At 35.8% G+C, this 18152-nt stretch overlaps 1 protein-coding gene across 1 annotated transcript; it reads left to right on the forward strand.

Moving 5' to 3' along the window:
* The first annotated feature begins 761 nt into the window (after positions 1 to 761).
* Positions 762 to 16329, forward strand: LOC138712039 (uncharacterized). Its single transcript, XM_069843430.1, has 3 exons — positions 762 to 947; positions 2341 to 2409; positions 4255 to 16329. The coding sequence occupies exons 2-3, from the start codon at positions 2379 to 2381 to the stop codon at positions 4917 to 4919; spliced, it is 696 nt and encodes a 231-aa protein (XP_069699531.1). The 5' UTR covers positions 762 to 947; positions 2341 to 2378; the 3' UTR covers positions 4920 to 16329.
* Positions 16330 to 18152: the final 1823 nt, after the last annotated feature.

Consider the following 18152-nt stretch of genomic DNA (forward strand, 5'->3'; position numbering starts at 1 on the left):
TTGGTACATGAGGTTAACTTTTGATATGTTACTGTTCAGTTAGGTAAGTATTTATTTGTTAATGGTACATGTACATAATTTCTTTGTTGGATTTTCCCATATAAATCACTGATGAGTGTTGTGTATAGAGAAATCGTATTCATATTTCACTGCTCTTCAATATTTCCTGCTAATTTTTATCGGTGTGACAAAATATCGGTGTAATTCATGCTACGTATCGATATAAAATATCGGTGTGACAAAATGGCCGATAAAAGTCACAGATAATTGTCACAGTCACAGTTGTCACAGATACTTGAAAATATCGTTTAAGCTCATCACTAATTATAACATCTTTACAAAGAAAAAAAACTAAAAAATATCGTCTCCCTTGTCGGAATCATAAAAAAACCGCCAAATAAATAGCTAGCCGCTGATGGTAAAATTCTGTTGCTGACCATAGTCCTGATAATACCAGATTTAGCTACAAAACCGCTGACTTGGCAACACTGGGTCTAAAATAGCCAATAGTGCAGCGTAGTCAATTCCAGTTTGGAGAAATACATTACACGCTTAAAAAAACCCCAGGCTGACGGATACCAATTTATGTACCAATACAACCACCAAGACCCAACACTACCACACACTCCTGGCTCGGAATGTGTGTGCGAACTCTGTCACCTGATGCATGAACAGAATCATGTCAATTAGCGAATACATCAAAGAATAACAACAATCATCTCTTGCACACTTGTGCGCATTTCTTCTTAATATTAATTTGTGTTGGCGACACTGTTTGGGAAATAATAGATGCAATGACGTGAATGGGATATATTTGTTAAGTTCTGAACTTAATAGAAGAAAAGTGTATAATAGAAAACTAAGTCTTTTTAAATTTTTTTGACTTTGCTGCCCTACATGCAAATATTAATGATTTAGTGAATAATTACAACATAATACGTAATCACGTAAGTACATGTGTCAATTTTTCAATAATCCTGTAACCTAACTTCCTAATATTATAAACAAAGGTCCGTAGGCGTAGTGACTGAAATTTAGGCCTACGTCAAAAAATGTTTCATACCTACGGTGCAATTTATTATGATGGTGCCAGTTGGATAACTTTCAGAACAGGGATTCCTTCCTTTCCCTCTTACTTCAAAATTCCAACGTTTTGCACACAAAAATAAATTACCGTAAAGTGGGGTGACTTTGAACGCCGAGATGACTTTGAACAGTAATTTAGCGCCCTTCTAAATTAAATGCTGTACTCTATTTCGAAAAAATTGAACTAATTTATTGACAACTTAAAAGTTTTTTCGCAATTGGGTACAGAATTTAATTTAGAAAGGAGCTAAATTACTGTTCAAAGTTACCCCACTTTACGGTACTGGCACTGAAAAGTGCCTTTTCGTAAGCATGATGATTCGTATTTGAAAAAGGCAGACAAATCTGCTCTTTTTAGTATTTTAAGATTTGTCAGTGAGGAATCCGTATACTGAAATTTTCCCATATGTTAAGTTTACTGAAAAGGAAGGCAGAAAATGGGAAAGATTCGAGAATGCTGGGTTTGCAGAGAAAGACCTACCCCTGGGTAGAAAACTATGAATGAATATTTTTAAAAAATTTTCTTGTGGTCAAAATCCACAATGGACTTTATTCCTCACGTGACAGCGCCAATTTATTTCTCATTTTAATTGAAATGATTCTGCATGGAACCACTATCATTATATGAGCAGAGAGAAGACAAAAATAAGAAATCTTTTATGAGAAGAAAGCTATGTTGCATACGTTTTTCCAACCAAGACTTTACCTCTCTTTACATTTTTAATTCTACCTTTGATCCAGTTCTCATTTTCACACTTTTCTAGTCTTTTAAGATATCCAGTATGCAACATGAATCTTATATCTTGTTTTCCCAAGCTCTTTGTAAAGTTGTTTCTCTTTAATACTAATCATGTCTGTTTTGCCAAGTTGAGTGACAAACATTAATGTGCTAAAATATTATGTATATCTTCAGTTCTATATTTTATTAACCTATGTTCTTTTTTTTTTAGTTAGGTACTCAGCTTGTGTCACACTTGTACCAAATGGAAGGAATTTATAAATGCATGGCACACAGCAGATTTAAGAGCATTGTTGAAGAAACACTTCAAAACTTTTTTTATTTTAGAAACCATTCTGTCTTTGTCTGTTTATGTTCCCTTACGAAGCTGAGTCTTCAGTAGCTATTTTGCTATTTTCTGTTTTCCAACTTTGTGTTCAGTTGTATTTATAGTCTTATCTTTCTTGAAATTTAATGAGTATGTAACTTATGACCTGTTGAGAAATTTTTGTGTACAGAGTATTTCTTGATTACAGGTTTAACAACTTCAGTTTAATTTGAAGACAATAAAATTATGAATCCTAGCACTGCCAGTGATACCGGAAGTAAGTACAGGTGTGGGGTGTAATATCCATTACTATTTCAAATTTTATCAACAGTAATCTCACTAGAGGTTTTGATTTATCTACAGAAAATCAAAACTGGAATGGCATTTGATCGACTATTTCACGATTAGAAGAAAGTATAAAGATAGAAGAAATAAAGTACTCTAATATAATGAAATATTAATTTATTAAAATTCTATTTTACTAATGTTAACTTTACCAAAACATTTGAATGAAGCCGCCATTTTCAGTTGACTATCTATGTGAGAAACAAATGACTATCACAAAGCATGTTTTATAGTACCGTAAAGAATTTGCAGTTTTAAATGTTGGCAAATAAAGAAACATGCTAGGAAGGTGATAAAAACAAACAAATGCTAGGGAGATGATAACAATATTGTAGTGATAAGCAGCCATGATTGGTTGAAACACGTCCTTCCATAGTCTACCGTTTGATTGGTCAAAAGTAGTATGACATAGTAAAAGTGTAGGCCCAATAGTCAAGTTAAAAACCAAATTTCCTGTAGTTTACTTTACTTTTTTTTTTTTACTTCTGTGTGTAATATTTGTACTTCTTCATCTAGACTCGTGTCCCTGGTTGTGGGATCGAGTATGAGACAGCATCTTCCATCTGTCAAGTCCTCCTAGCTATTCTCTTCCACTACTTCTCGTCATGGTTTCCCTCTTTTTTCAACGTCCCTCTTAATTTGATCTTCCCATCTTGTTGTAGGTATTCCAACAGATTTTAAGTTTCAATGCCTTCTTTGGTAATTTCTCTTTACCCATCCCATCCTCATTACATGTCAAAACCATCTAATTCTATTTTCCTCCAATATGTCCTGAAATTTTGCAATTCCCAAAATATTTCTTATATCTTCATTTTTAACTCAAGTCAATCTTAAATAAACAATTTTGGTCAGTCCAGTGGATTTAAACTTTCGTAATGGCCTCAATGAGTGGGATAATTTTCTAGCTTCATCCTAAACCCTGTTCACTTTCGAAAGGTCATGTTATATTCTATACAATCCAAACCCCTTTTGTACAAGTTATCTACTATTTAATACAGTAAAATCCCTCGTAACCGGCACCCAAATAACTGGCAATACCAAAACAACAACAGTACTTTTTGCTGAATAAAAAAAAGTTTAAATCTGCCAGATTGCCACAGTCTGGGTCATCAGTTTTGCCACAGTAGGAAGTACACACGAACTTTCATTTTCAGTGAATATTCGAACCTAAAATTGGTGTATTATTTGTGTTTTGTGATGTGTTTTAAAAAAGAAAATTCACAGTTTTTATGTTTATTTAGTTACATTCGGGCCGTCAATGTTGCCACATTAGAAAGTTCACACGAACTTTCATTTTCAGTGAATATTCGAACCTAGAATAATTAGTGTATTATTTGTGTTGTGTGATGTGTTTTAATAAGGAAAATCCACACAGTTTTTATGTTTATTCAGTTATGAGCAAGTGATAGAGAAAAAGCTTCACATGGCTGCAATTTCAACATTTAGTACCATGAAATACGAACTTTTTTTGTATATATCGGTATTTATTCAATTATCCAGCAAAATCTCGTTTCCAGAACTAACCTGTTTCCTTCGGTGCCGGTTAAGAGGGATTCTACTGTATTTTACTTCTTTACCATTTGTACATCCATAGAAATTCCTTCAAATTTCCTTCTCAGTTTTATTTTCAGAAGATGGTTCAAAATATTCACATTTTTCTTTTAGTCATACGAAAATTATATAAAATTTAGAACTGAAGGAAAACTCTACTTATGATAGGAGCTAGATTACCAAAGAGACTGCCATAGTCTAATAATTCTGAAAAATTCTCTTTCAGAATCCACAGTTTGGAGATCCCACTTGGACAAACCTGGGGCTACTATTGCATTGATCAGAATCGTTGGTAGTGAACGTATTCAGTCAATGCTACTGGACAGGAATACTATTAAGAAAACAGTATGGGCGCAGGTAGCAGAAGAACTCTTGCAGGAAGGTTTTGACCTTGGTCCAGATGCTGGTAAAGCGTGCCACCAAAAATGGCGCAATTTGAGAAGAGCATACATCGTGTATGTAACAAAACCAGGAAACAAAACACCTCCACCATACATGGAAGAACTGCAGAAAGCCTTGGAAACTACTAGGAAACTTATTTTGCCTCTGAAATGTAATGATGAGAGATTGGATACCAGATCAGATGAGCCAGTTTCCGACAATGATGCTGATCCTTCACCTGGATTCAAGTCATCTTTCCAATTTTCGCCCAGTCAGTCTGTAAATTTGGCTGAGGTTCTTGCCATTGTACAGAGTCTGGATCAAGACCGACGAGCAAGAGAAGAGGCGAGAGAGAAGAAAGAGGAGGAGAGGTTCAATCGTATTGAAGCTCTATTGAAAGAACAGACTGAACAGACAGAGAAACTTACCAATACTCTTCTGGAATTGACACAAACAGTACTGGGAAAAAGAAAAAGAAAGCTAAGTGATGATAGCAGTCAGGAAGATTGAACAATTATACATTTATTGTGTACATTTTTTTCATATAGATGTGTTCAAAAGAAAACTTCATGTGCAAGAACTGTAGGTTAATTGTGAGCAAAGTATAAATTTGATAAACATTACAATTTAAATAGATAGGAATAATTCTGCCAAAGAAAGATAATGTTAATTTGGAAGGGCGTCACAAGAAATGCGTGTTTTGTGATATTCCACAGAAAAAGGACCATTTCATTAAAAATGACTTAGTATACTGAATTTTAAGCTGAAGAGCAAAGGAATTGCCCCTTTTCCAAAAGTAACTGTTCAAATGCAGTTTACTGGTATCTGTTATAGTAAATCTAGCCATAAGTGGTAGATGGATGCAGGACAACCCTCACAGCCTTTTACGAGGGCTATTCATAAAGTAACTTCAGTTTATTTTTTTTACAATGACGTTACAGAATTGGGTTACAATATGTTTGAAAGTATACACTCTAGTTTATTTTTCTAAATAGTTTCCAGTCACATTAAGACATTCGTAGCGTTTGACGGGCTTTGAAATTCCGCAATCGTAGAATTCGGCAATCTGCAACTGAAGCCAACCTTCATGCGCATGAAGAGATGGTAATCGCTAGGCGCCAAATCTGGGCTACAGGGAGGGTGATCCAATACTTCCCAGTTGAATTCTTGCAGTTTGGTCGCAGTATGACGCGCTGTATGCAGCCGTGCATTATCGTGCAGGAAAATCACCCCAGAGCTCAACATGCCATGACGTTTGTTTTGAATGGCCCTTTTCAAGTTGTTAGTGTGTTACAGTAACGCTCAGCATTAATTGTGGCATTCCTCTCCAAGAACTCCACTAGCAAAATTCCTTTTCTGTCCCAGAAGACAGTTGCCATGAGTTTCCTCATAGAAAGTGTTTGACGACACTTTGTGGGTTTTTTTGGGGAGTGAGTATGGCCCCACTGCATTGATTGAAGCTTTGTTTTTAGATTCACATACCGCACCCAAGTCTCATCTTCTGTCACAACCTGATCGAGAAAAGCATCACCTTCTCTTTCGTAATGCTCAAGAAAGGACATTGCTGCTCCCACTTGCAGAGCCTTTTGTTTGTCAGAAAGGAGTTTAGGCACCCATCTGGCAGAAAGTTTACGATAGCCCAAATCTTCAGTACCAGTAATGACTTTGTACAGAAGAGTACGACTAACCTGTGGAAAATCCTCACTAAGCTCAGACATGGTGAACCTGCGGTTTGCTCTAACCCTTTCGTCAACCAAACAAATCAGATCTGCATTCACGATACTCTGTTGACCACTTCTCTCTTCATCATGGACATTGGTTTGTCCATTTTTGAACATACGGCACAGAGAGCTGCAAAATAGCGCTTACAACCAGTTTAGATTCGACCGGTTGGAGGTACAACTGGTTAGGTTGAACGTCCGGCCGAATATTCGACTTTCAAGCGGTTACCCCTGATGTATTGCAGGCTAGTCAGAACACCAGGCGCACTTAATCATACATGAAACTGTCTTTTTCGAGTACACAACCAGAGTAACAATTGAAGAAAATTTAAGTTGTCTTATTTAAAAAAAAAAGTGTTTGCAAGTACTTCTACAGTTGATTTGACACTATAACACATCATATATTTTGTTTATTATTTTGAAGTTGCAGTAACTTCATAAGTATCGTTTATATTTTAAACTTTTACAGTTTTACTAATAAAAGTTGCTTCTGATATGTTAAACAGTAGTATAGTTTTACACAGAACAAGACGTGCATAAGCTAAGGGTTGTTAACAGAGAATGTTACGACAATAGTGCAATACTTGTACTACTAGTAAGTGGAAATAATGTTTCTTCTTACTAGTAGTACCAGTGGCGTATACTGGTTAAAGGGTTTGGGCTACCACTGACCCTCTTATTACACAAAATATATTTTAAAATCCCTATAAAAAAATTCCTTACATATTTATGTGAATTCCAGACGTCTTGATTGGGACGAAAATACGTCGATGACTTCGTCATTGAAATTACAGTTGGGCCACTTGCAAAGTTTCTGTAGAAATGACTTTTCAATGGACATCAGTGCCAAGCCGGATAAACGTTCTTGTGTATGAGTTGATCTGCAGTAGGATTTTATTCTCTTCAACGCAGAAAATGTTCTTTCTACCGATGCTGACGTAGCTGGTATTGTCACAATTAATGTTGCCAATTTAAGGACTTCAGGAATAACTTGGTTCAGCTAGTTTTCATATATGGCAGATAATATTTCATGGATAGGTTTGTTCGAAAAATCAAAGACTTCTGCTGAATATATTACACTTAATTCATTTTTCAAACGTATTTGATCAAAGTTACTGTTATAGGACTGAAATAATTTGTTTAGTGCCTCATTCGGGAAGTTTTCTCTATAAGCAGAAAATTTTTGAGAATCTAGAAGATGTGTGAACTGAAGCTTTCCATAATCAGAAAATCTGTCAGTAATTTCCATGTGCATACGATCTAGTATGCTGTAGTACAGCTGCCTGTATTTCAATTCATCATCTCCTTTTCTTCGCTTTAATGGTGGTTCCATTGTATTGGCTGAAGAATTTTCATTTTCCATATTACTCCATATGGACGGAAACCCACTACGTCTGAACTTGGATATAGTATTTTTTTAACTTTGATACCTCTTGCAAGTAGTATGCTATGTCTAGACTTTTTGTCTGAAGAATATTGTAGAGCACATCTGTATGTGCAAACACTCTAGCATAGACTTCAAGAAGAAATATATTCTGAAACTGTGTGAAAAAATTCTAATATCCTTGAGCCTGCACTATTACAGCATCATCCCAGTTTTCTTCAGAGTCATTACAAATGATATTTTTAAAGAAAGCAGTCCGTTTTTCTCTGTATTCCTTTACTGTATTTACAAGCCGAGATGTAAAATTCAATCTAGTTGGTGCTACTTTTGGGAGTTTCTTGTTCATAAATTCCTTGAGTTTTCTGATCTTTTAGGAGATGATGAGAAAAATGCAGGTAAACCCGATAGTGTTTTGAAAAAAATGCAGCATTCTGGAATGGATGAAGTAGTTTGTTGCATAACTAAATTGAGAACATAGCTGTAACAATGGACAAATAGTGCTTGAGGATATTTTTCTTGAACTTCTGTTTTCAAGCCATTAATATTTCCCGCCATAACTGAAGCACCATCGTATGTCTGTGCAATTAACTTATTGCCGACATTGTATTCTGCTGTAACACCTTCCACATACTGAAACAAAGCAGCAGCAGTTTTGTCCGAACTGACATTTGTGAATCCTATACACCGTTCTTGAACATTGGCAGTACTGTCGACGTATCTTAAAACAGTGGACAATTGACTCTGATTAGAGCAGTAACTTGTTTCATCAACAACAATGGCCACAAAAGGTTTTATTTTCTTTATCATAACCCCACTTATAGCAAATATTAAGTCATTCTGAATTGCGGGAGAAGTACCACGAAATACTGTTGAACTCTCAAGATGATTGGCCAGTAAATGGTCAAATTCACTCAAGGAACTTAAATATTCAATATAATTTCCTATATTGTCTGATTTCACACTCTCGTTATGACCCCGAAAAGCCAATTCTTGTTTTCCTAGAAAGCAGACTGCGTTAATAAGACACAGTAAAATCTCCCGATTTTTTTTTTCACAAGAGCATTGTGTTGGTTGATGTTAGAGCTTTTTGCTTATCTAGCTGTAAATCAATTCTTGTCTTTCCAAAGTTTGCAAAGTTCATGCTATTACAAATATGAGCTTTTGATTTGTCGTATTCTAGGACTGTCGCTTGAAGGGAGTTCATATTAGAAAACCCCTCTTTTGACCACACATTAGTTTCGCGGCTAAATAACAAACATGGCCAGCAAAATAGTTTAGACAGTTTAGAAGTACCACACAACCATTTCCACTTACCATATGATGTTGAAGTGAAATGGCGTGTGTACTCACGCTGTTTTTCTTTTACGTCCATGGACAAATTTAACTCAGGAGTTGGTCTTTCCATTTTCACAATTTCAACTTTCTCGTTGTTATGTATGACGGTTAAAAGGCACTTTTAATAAACCTTTTATTACACAGTCATTTTGAACACAAACCTCTCCAGAAACTTGTTCTGCCATATTTTTCACAATATCACTTAATTGGGAAATTAAAAACTTAATAATTCACAATTAATATTACCCTTGGACACTCGAACAAATCACAGATTTAAAATAATGCACTGCAAGAACACAATCACATTCAGAGCTAGCGTACTAAGCGTATTGTTGCTTCGCGCCTGTGAAGAAACCGATCACGAGAGCGGCAACTCACGGCCTACACTGCACGATAGAAACAGTAGGGAGCAGGGGGGACGGGCAGTTGTGCGAAGGACAGCGTGCGCGGAACGGTCACAGGCTACCTCACGTAGCAAGCGGTTTCTCCAGCGATGCCGCCTTGACAACTTGTTTCTTTTCGAGAGCAGAGAGCGCATATAAATCTAACAATTACTTTAATTTTAATTACTATGGTAAAACTAATAATACAAAATTATTACATTATGTTATATTATAAACTTTTTCTTTTGTAATTTCCTTGGGCTATCGCTGGTAGCCCCGGTAGTCCGCAAAATACGCCCCTGAGTAGTACAAATATTGCACGTGTTGTTGTAACGTTATCTATTAACTATCCTTTTTCCTCAATCTGCGCTCGTCTTCTCCTGAGTCACCGACTATATGTATATTTTTTTTACCAATAAACACTATATAGCTGGTGTTTTACTATACCAGTGTTAAACAGTATACGTCATCATTTTATTACGTTGTAACTCTTTCTCGTCACATATCGACTGAATCTCGTTCGATTTGTATAACCTGATAATCGATATACATAAGTGTTTACTGTTTATGTAAGACCACGATGGTTTGGAGCACAAATCTCACACAGAAAGAAATGAAAAAGGGGAAGAAAATACGATCTCCAAATTGGGACAATACAGAAAAATTAAGTACCATACACAGTACTTTAATATGTCATTGTGTATATTAATAAACGTCTTTCATAATAGGTAGGCATTATATTAATAAGCCATGAGAATACTCTGCTAATATTTTACACTACCTAAACTTATGTTTTGATCGTAAGTAGGACGAGATACATGCGGTACTTATTATTCTTTAAAAAAAGGAGATATTGTAGATTCTTGTTTAATCAACTGTCCGAAGACACGTCCGAACCTCACAAGTGATACCAAGAAGGCACCACTTATAAGGCAACTAAGTCAGGAGATAATGGGTTAGGATGGCTAGTTCCGTTTCCCCTCCATTGCATACATCGCCGACTAGCTACATAGTACACTACAGATTTAAATGTCTAAATAATGGTTACTGAAAGGGAGAAGTTTCCTCTCATTAATTTATTGCAAATAGAAATTTTGTTTCCTTTATACTGAAGAAAACAACATTTAACCACTTATAATATTGGACTCATAAATTTAGAGTTATAAGCACTTAGATTTCCACTCGCGCCAGAGCCCTGCTTTCTTATATTAATGAAAACTTGACACCATTTTGTGACTTCTTTGGTGTAGCTTGTCAAGAGAATTATAAAAAATGTTGATTCAAATTATCTGTGATCATTATTTTTAATTATTCAATTTAGTGGCAAGTGCATTTAGTAACGAAAGTAAAGCGTGCTTTAATCCATTCTCTACTATACAATATAGTAACCATATTCAGAGATTTAGGCCTATTTAAAATTAAGTCAATACTTCATTTCTTCACCATGTGCGAAAACTTGGATGTGATAGTAAAATTTGCAGTTCAGAACTTACAGATCCACCAGCTTCAAATCTTCTTTTACAATATCAGCAACAATAGATATATATTGCTTGGTGAATCTACATTTTCCTTTAAAATTCTCATCATTAAATTTAAATGGATAAAAACGAGTTTCGTACTGCTTTATTTTTCTATTGCCACAATTATTTATACCCTCAATGTCTTCAATGTCCTCTGTACTTATTAAATAATCGTTCAAATCTTCCATTTCGGTTGTATAACTTTCTTTACAGGAGATATTTAGCTCAGTTTAAAAAAAAAAAGTCAGGAAACAAACGGTTAGCTGTTTACGGAGTCGGTCATCTTGTCCTGTGCAAGGCTTATACTAGGGTGATAGGTTGTGTAACGATTATCATGTGTAATTGTACAACTCTTATATATAGAATAGCGTATACACTGTTTATTAGTTACATTTTACATTTCAACAGTGTATATGTCCTGAATAACCTTTATACTGTACATAGCTTATTAGTAAAATGAAAATGTATACCTAAAAAGAAGTTGTTATTCATATATAATGCTTTTTAACTACTAAAAGTACACATGCATTATTATTTTAAGAAGTCATTTCTAAGAAGATAGAATGTCAGTTTTAAGAAAGGGTATAATTCCTGATGGATGTATTTTGCGTTGTAAGTTGTTGCTTTTGAAGATAGTTGTAATATCTGGATGGCTCAATGACGTGATCTGCCTTTTATATCCAAAAGTCGCAGCCGAACAAAGAGAGCAAAACAAATCGAGCCTTCGGTAAACCGAATAATAAGGCAGTCCACGTGGTGGAAGAGCTTTGCATACTGCCTACACCGCTAGGTGCTCAGTATCGTTGTATAATAAAAATTATTGATCTCTGGTCCAACCGTAAGAATTCATAATCAAAAATTTCGACTTCCTCTTTTAAGGGGAGAGGATGGTATTTTTCAAAACTTTTTTCCTATTTGGCGTAAATTATTAATTTTTTGTATGTAGCGAGCTCATAGCTGTGGCAACTCAACCAAATAAAAATAAAAAAAAAAAAATTATTTGGGGGCCCAAATTTGAAAAAAAAAATAACCCAATGCAGGATTGTACTAAAACCGATATATCTAAACCGTTTTTAAAGATAGATTCAAACAGTTTTTGCAATGTATTTGCAAAAGTATGTTCTACAAACTGTCTGTAACAGAATTTTGATATTGGTCCCTACGTTGGTAAAATAAACAATTAAAATTTAATAACAATTTTCTGATTTCCTTTCTTGCAAACAAACGGACGTATTTTTAAAATGAAATCAATTAACAAAATTCTGTTACAGAGAAAAGTTTCCTAATAGTCTAAAGAATGTGTGTTCTAAATATCATGCATGTATCTGTAATAGTTCAAACTGAAGACGGATATTCGTTGGAAGGGAATGTGACTGGTGTAGCCAAAAATAATAATTAAAAGTCGGAGATCGAACTTGGCAAATATAGCCCTGACTGGGTTCATACTGAAGACTGATATCAATGCCTTCTCGATCTAGACCAGGGGCCTAGACTAATAATATTAGTCTGCACAGTAGTAATATTAGTTTATTAAATAAAATTTTTACAAAGTCTGTGTTTTTAGAAACTACAAGGGTAAAGTAGTAGTTACCAGTTCACAGACTAGTAATATTGTTCGATTTCACCAGTTCATAAGTGATTCTGTTTCTTAAAATGCTGATTTATTTGATTATACTAGTATTCAACAGGAATATTGCTACAACACTCTTAAAGAATGGATGATTTCTATATTATCAGTTATCAGTGACAACCTTCTCAGATAATCAAAACAAAATATTGTAGCTATTTTTTTAATATGTGGTTTACTGGTTGCGATTGAAATGATGAAGTTGTGTTGTGAAAAGAGCTAAAACTATATCCAGAAAGAACAATTATTCCATTATGGGAGCACTGTTTAAATATAATGAACAGTGTTAACCGGACTTAACTCGTTGTAGCACACAGAGTGGACTGAAGCCCGGTTCAGACGGTGCGTGTTTCTGTGATGGATTCCAAGGTGGCTGCGCGGATGGGTCGCCTGCGTGGTCACTCACCGTTAATAATGCGCTCTGGTGGCTCCGTGGATGGCTAGCTTGCTGGATTTCGAGGGTAGGTTCCTTGCTATTTTTCCTGCATGCTTCTGTGCTGGTTCAGTGTTACCAAAATAGTTGTTTTCCAACTAAATCTTTTTTTTTTTATGTATTTCTTAGTTTCTAAGGATAGAATAATCAAATATAGAACTTCAGTTGTTTTAAACTTCTTGTTTAATTGCTTTGTTGCAACATTTACTATTGTTAATGTAGAATTTTAGTTGTTTTCCACTTATGGTTAGTTTTTTATTTATCATGAGTGTTATCTAGAATGTTCTGGGACCTTGGGAACGAGAAAACAACAGTGTGGATCAACCTCGGGAAGGTTGCAGAAGCTACTATTTTAAGGGGAGAGGATGGTATTTTTGATGAAAAATTACTAAATTAAAAAAAAAAAAAAAAATTCTTTAAAATACTGTGATATGTGTGGTTCGCCATTTTTAAACTTCCTGCATTATGGATTTTTAAATCACTCGCCCACTTTTCCGGTAAATTAAATTTTCAAAAATTGTTTTTTTCTTTAAAATACCCTTTGATATGTGTGGAATACATTGCATAACATTTTGTGGGTATTTGTGCCCTTATCGGATGTTGAGACGTCATTTTTAAACTTCCTGCGCTATGGATTTTTAAATCACACGCTCGCTTTTATTGGTTTCCAGTAACTTAATTTTTTTTGCTACATTGCCAGACAAAATGAATATAATTATTTCTGAACTATTAAAGATACATGCATGATATTTAGAACACACATTCTTTAGACTATTAGGAAACTTTTCTCTGTAACAGAATTTTGTTAATTGATTTCATTTTAAAAATACGTGCGTTTGTTTGCAAGAAAGGAAATCAGAAAATTGTTATTAAATTTCAATTGTTTATTTTACCAACGTAGGGACTAATATCAAAATTCTGTTACAGACAGTTTGTAGAACATACTTTTGCAAATACATTGCAAAAACTGTTTGAATCTATCTTTAAAAACGGTTTAGATATATCGGTTTTAGTACAATCCTGCATTGGGTATATTTTTTTTCAAATTTGGGCCCCCAAATAATTTTTTTTTTTTTTTCAAAATATTTTTATTTGGTTGAGTTGCCACAGCTATGAGCTCTCTACATACAAACAATTAATAATTTACACCAAATAGGAAAAAAGTTTTGAAAAATACCATCCTCTCCCTTTAAGAGAGCAAGTCGAAAATTTTGATTATGAATTCCTACGGTTGGACCAAAGATCAAGTCAGAACTTTAATTGAGGCGCACAGAGAAGAAACATGTTTATATGCTACACAAACAGCATTGTTAAGACATCTTGGCCTGTATTTCTACGCAGCAACCATTTTCGGCTCCACATTCTACTCTTTTTAATTTGATCTGTGTCCTCAGCGTTCAAAGCTAGCAAAACAGCAAAGGCTCCTAAACGTCTTCTTTGTACAGCTTCATATACAGCTTCCATATTTGATGTTTACAAATCGTACCGCGCCAGCATCTCCAACTTCCAAACTGGGATCCAGCCAAAGAGTTTGTAATAGGCCTACTTCAAACTCTTTGGATACAGCATGCAAGGCAGCTCGCTCCGTGTGAACGAAAACCATCACCGCAGCCACCACGGAACCCAGCACTGTAGCCACCATGGCACCCAGCCTGCTAGCCACCTTGGAATCCATCACAGAAACACGCACCGTCTGAACCAGGCTTGAGAAGACAAAGAGTGCACTAGTAGGACAGAGAGTGTAGTGACAGGACATAGATTGGATTGATAGCACACAGAATGGACTGAGAAGAAAAAGAGTGGTTCTAACTCGTTGTAGCACACAGAGTGGACTGAGAAGACAAAGAGTGCACTAGTAGGACAGAGAGTGTAGTGACAGGACATAGATTGGATTGATAGCACACAGAATGGACTGAGAAGAAAAAAAGTGGACTGAGAAGGCAAAGAGTGCACTAGTAGGACAGAGAGTGTAGTGACAGGACATAGATTGGACTGATAGCACACAGAGTGGACTGAGAAAGATAAAGAGTGGACTGAGAAGGCAAAGAGTGCACTAGTAGGACAGAGAGTGTAATGACAGGGCAGAGATTGGACTGAGAGCACATAGAGTGGACCGAGAGAACAGAGGTGGACTGAGATGACATAGAGTGGACTGAGAGGATAGACAGTGGGCTGAGATGACTTAGAATGGACTGAGACGACAGAGTGGACATAGGGAAGAGAGATTGGACTGATATGACTGAACTGACAGGACAGAGAGTTTAGTGACAGAGAGAGGACTGAGAGCACATAGAGCGGACTGAGAAGAAAGAGACTGGACTGGTAGCACAGAGAGTGTAGTGACAGTACAGAGATTGGACTGAGAGCACATAGAGTGGACAGAGAAGACAGGGAGTGGACTGAGAGGACGTAGATTGGGTTGAGAAGACAGGAAATATACTAAAAGGACATAGAGTGGACTGAGAAGACAGGCAGTGGACTAAGAAGACATTGAGTGGACTGAGAAGATATAGAGTGGACTGAGAAAACAGGGAGTGGACTGAGATGACATAGAGTAGACTGAGAAGACAGGGAGTGGGCTGAGAGAACACAGAGAGTGCTGAGATGACACAGAGAGTACAGAGATGACATAGAGTGGACTGAGAAGACAGGGAGTGGACTGAGAAAAAACAGAGTTTACTGAGATGACATAGAGTGGACTGAGAAGACAGGGAGTGGACTGAAAGTTTAGAGAGGGGACTGAGAGAACACAGAGTGTACTGAGATGACACTGAGTGTACTGAGATGACATAGAGTGGACTGAGAAGACAGGGAGTGGACTAAGAGGACATCGAGTGGACTGACAAGACAGGGCGTGGACTGAGATGACAGAGTGGATTGAGAATATAGGGAGTGGTCTCAGAGGACACAGAGTGTACTGAGACGACATAGAGTGGACTGAGAAGACAGGGAGTGGACTGAGATGACACAGAATGTACTGAGAGAACAGAGATTGTACTGAGAGGACATAGAATGGACTGAGAAGACAGGGAGTGGACTGAGAAGACATAGAGTGGACTGAGAGGACTTAGAGTGGACTGAGAAGACAGGGAGTGGACTGAGAGTAGATACAGTGGACTGAGAAGACTGGGAGGGGACTGAAAGGACATAGAGTGGACTGAGATGACATAGAGTGGACTGAGAAGGCATAGAGTGGACAGAGAAGACAGGGAGTGGACTGCTTTAGGCTTTTAACATATTATTTTTAGAGACGTTCAGTATAGTAATAATTATAAATTGGAAACTTAACACTGCAATTTAACCTAAATTGCACTGTTAATTATTATTTTTAAATATTTGAAAAAATTAAGTAAACTCTACAACTCCACTAAAGTTACTGCATTCGTGATGCAAGTAACATTAAGGAAGCCGTGAAAAAATCAACAAGATTCCAGATGCCGATGTTATTACTGCAATATGTTATATAAATAATATTGTTAAAATATTAAAATGAAAAATAAATCATTACATAACCTTACCGTTTATTTTAAGTTCGCATTTATAGACTGGGGTAAAAAAAGGCAGACGTATATCACGGCCTGCTGGAGTACAGTAAACACGGAAAACATTTTATAGCAACAATGTTGAAGATAGATATTTTAGTTTTTAAAAGTTGCCGTCATTGAACAGAAACCAAGATGCAGATTTCATTGCAACTAATTAGAAATTCCTCTTTCAGGTATGTAATAAACGATCTATGCACAAAATAATGTACGATACACGGGCGGTATGTTTTCTTTAAATTCTCGGAAATTATAAAAGCTCAACTACGTTTCGCTTTTTCAAACTTTTCCTCGAACATGAAAACTTCAACATACCGCTCTTGTAACGCATATTACTACTACATAACCTTACAAATATTCAGTCTAAATGAAAGTGAATAAAATCAAGGTTGAAGTTAGGTTAATGTGTAGTTCATATTTTAAAATGCAATAACATTTTATTTTAAGGTTATAACATGTCCAGAAGGAAAGAGTCTGAAGAACTTATAGGCCTACATGAAGAAAGAAAAGGTTTTCGTTACAGAGCAGCTTACAATAAGCAATGGTTAATATGTACAGACAATTAAAGGCTGAAGCAGAATAGGAAGATATCTGTCAAACCAAAGCGGATCTAATGACAAGAATTTCAAATCTCTTGTAAGTACGCCTACCTGTTTTCATAGATATTATTTGACAGGATCAGTACAGATCTTATTCCATAAGGATGCATCCATGATAGTTAAAGAATATTTACACATAATTTAACGTATGAAGACTTTTCTGTAACCTAATCTAATGCAACTTCATTACAAACTAATGCATGTGGTTGAGTTTACATGCAACTGAATTTTGAAAAATTTTAAGCTTACTTAGAAATACAAGTCCGAAAGAAAGTAAAGTCCCATCACTGACACACTTTGGTATGTATAAAAATATTCTTGTTAGAAATTAAGTAAAAAAAATAAGTATTCAGTAACGCAGAACAATATATTTATTATTGTCCCAAGTACTTCACTGTAAGCTTATTACCATAATCTTTAAGGCTATAGGAATAATTAAAAAGGAGCATATTATATGTTTATTTGTTCCAGATATTGTTACACTACAGACATGTGTGTATAAGAAGCATTAAATTGCACTCTCACTTTGAGAGAGGAACAGAGGTTAAGGGTGTTAGAGTGTAAGGTTCTTAGGAAAATACTTGGGACTAAGAGGGATGAAGTTACAGGAAAATGGAGAAAGTTACACAACGCACAACAGCAAGCATTGTATTCTTCACCTGACATAATTAAATCCGGACGTTTGATGTGGGCAGAGTATGTAGCACGAATGGGTGAGTCCATAAATGCATATAGAGTTAGTTGGAAGACCTTTGGAGAGGCCGAGACGTAGATGGGAGGATAATATTTTGAGGGCGGTGAAATATGATGCTAGGGACTGGATTAATATTGCTCAGGATAGGGACGAATGGTGGGCTTATGTGAGGACAGCAATGAACCTCTGGGTTCCTTAAAAGCCATTTTGTAAGTAAATAAAATATATAATCTCCATACTTTTATTACAGCATTCATAGAATGTAGTAGCAATAATTATTACCAAATCTGAAAAGAGGCATGCACTGTCTACACCAGGGAAAAACAAGAAATATCCACAACCTGTAACCAGCATCAGATGATTTTTCCAAGGAAGTCATTGCAAGATTTGTATGTGATAGACTGAATCGAGATGAAGAAAATTATGGCAGTGACATTTTGTTATTAATTTTTATAAGTCAAAAGACTGTAGTACTTCTTATTTATTGCTACCGCTACTATTTTCA

Source organism: Periplaneta americana, chromosome 13, assembly GCF_040183065.1.
Source record: "Periplaneta americana isolate PAMFEO1 chromosome 13, P.americana_PAMFEO1_priV1, whole genome shotgun sequence".
NCBI lineage: Eukaryota > Metazoa > Arthropoda > Insecta > Blattodea > Blattidae > Periplaneta > Periplaneta americana.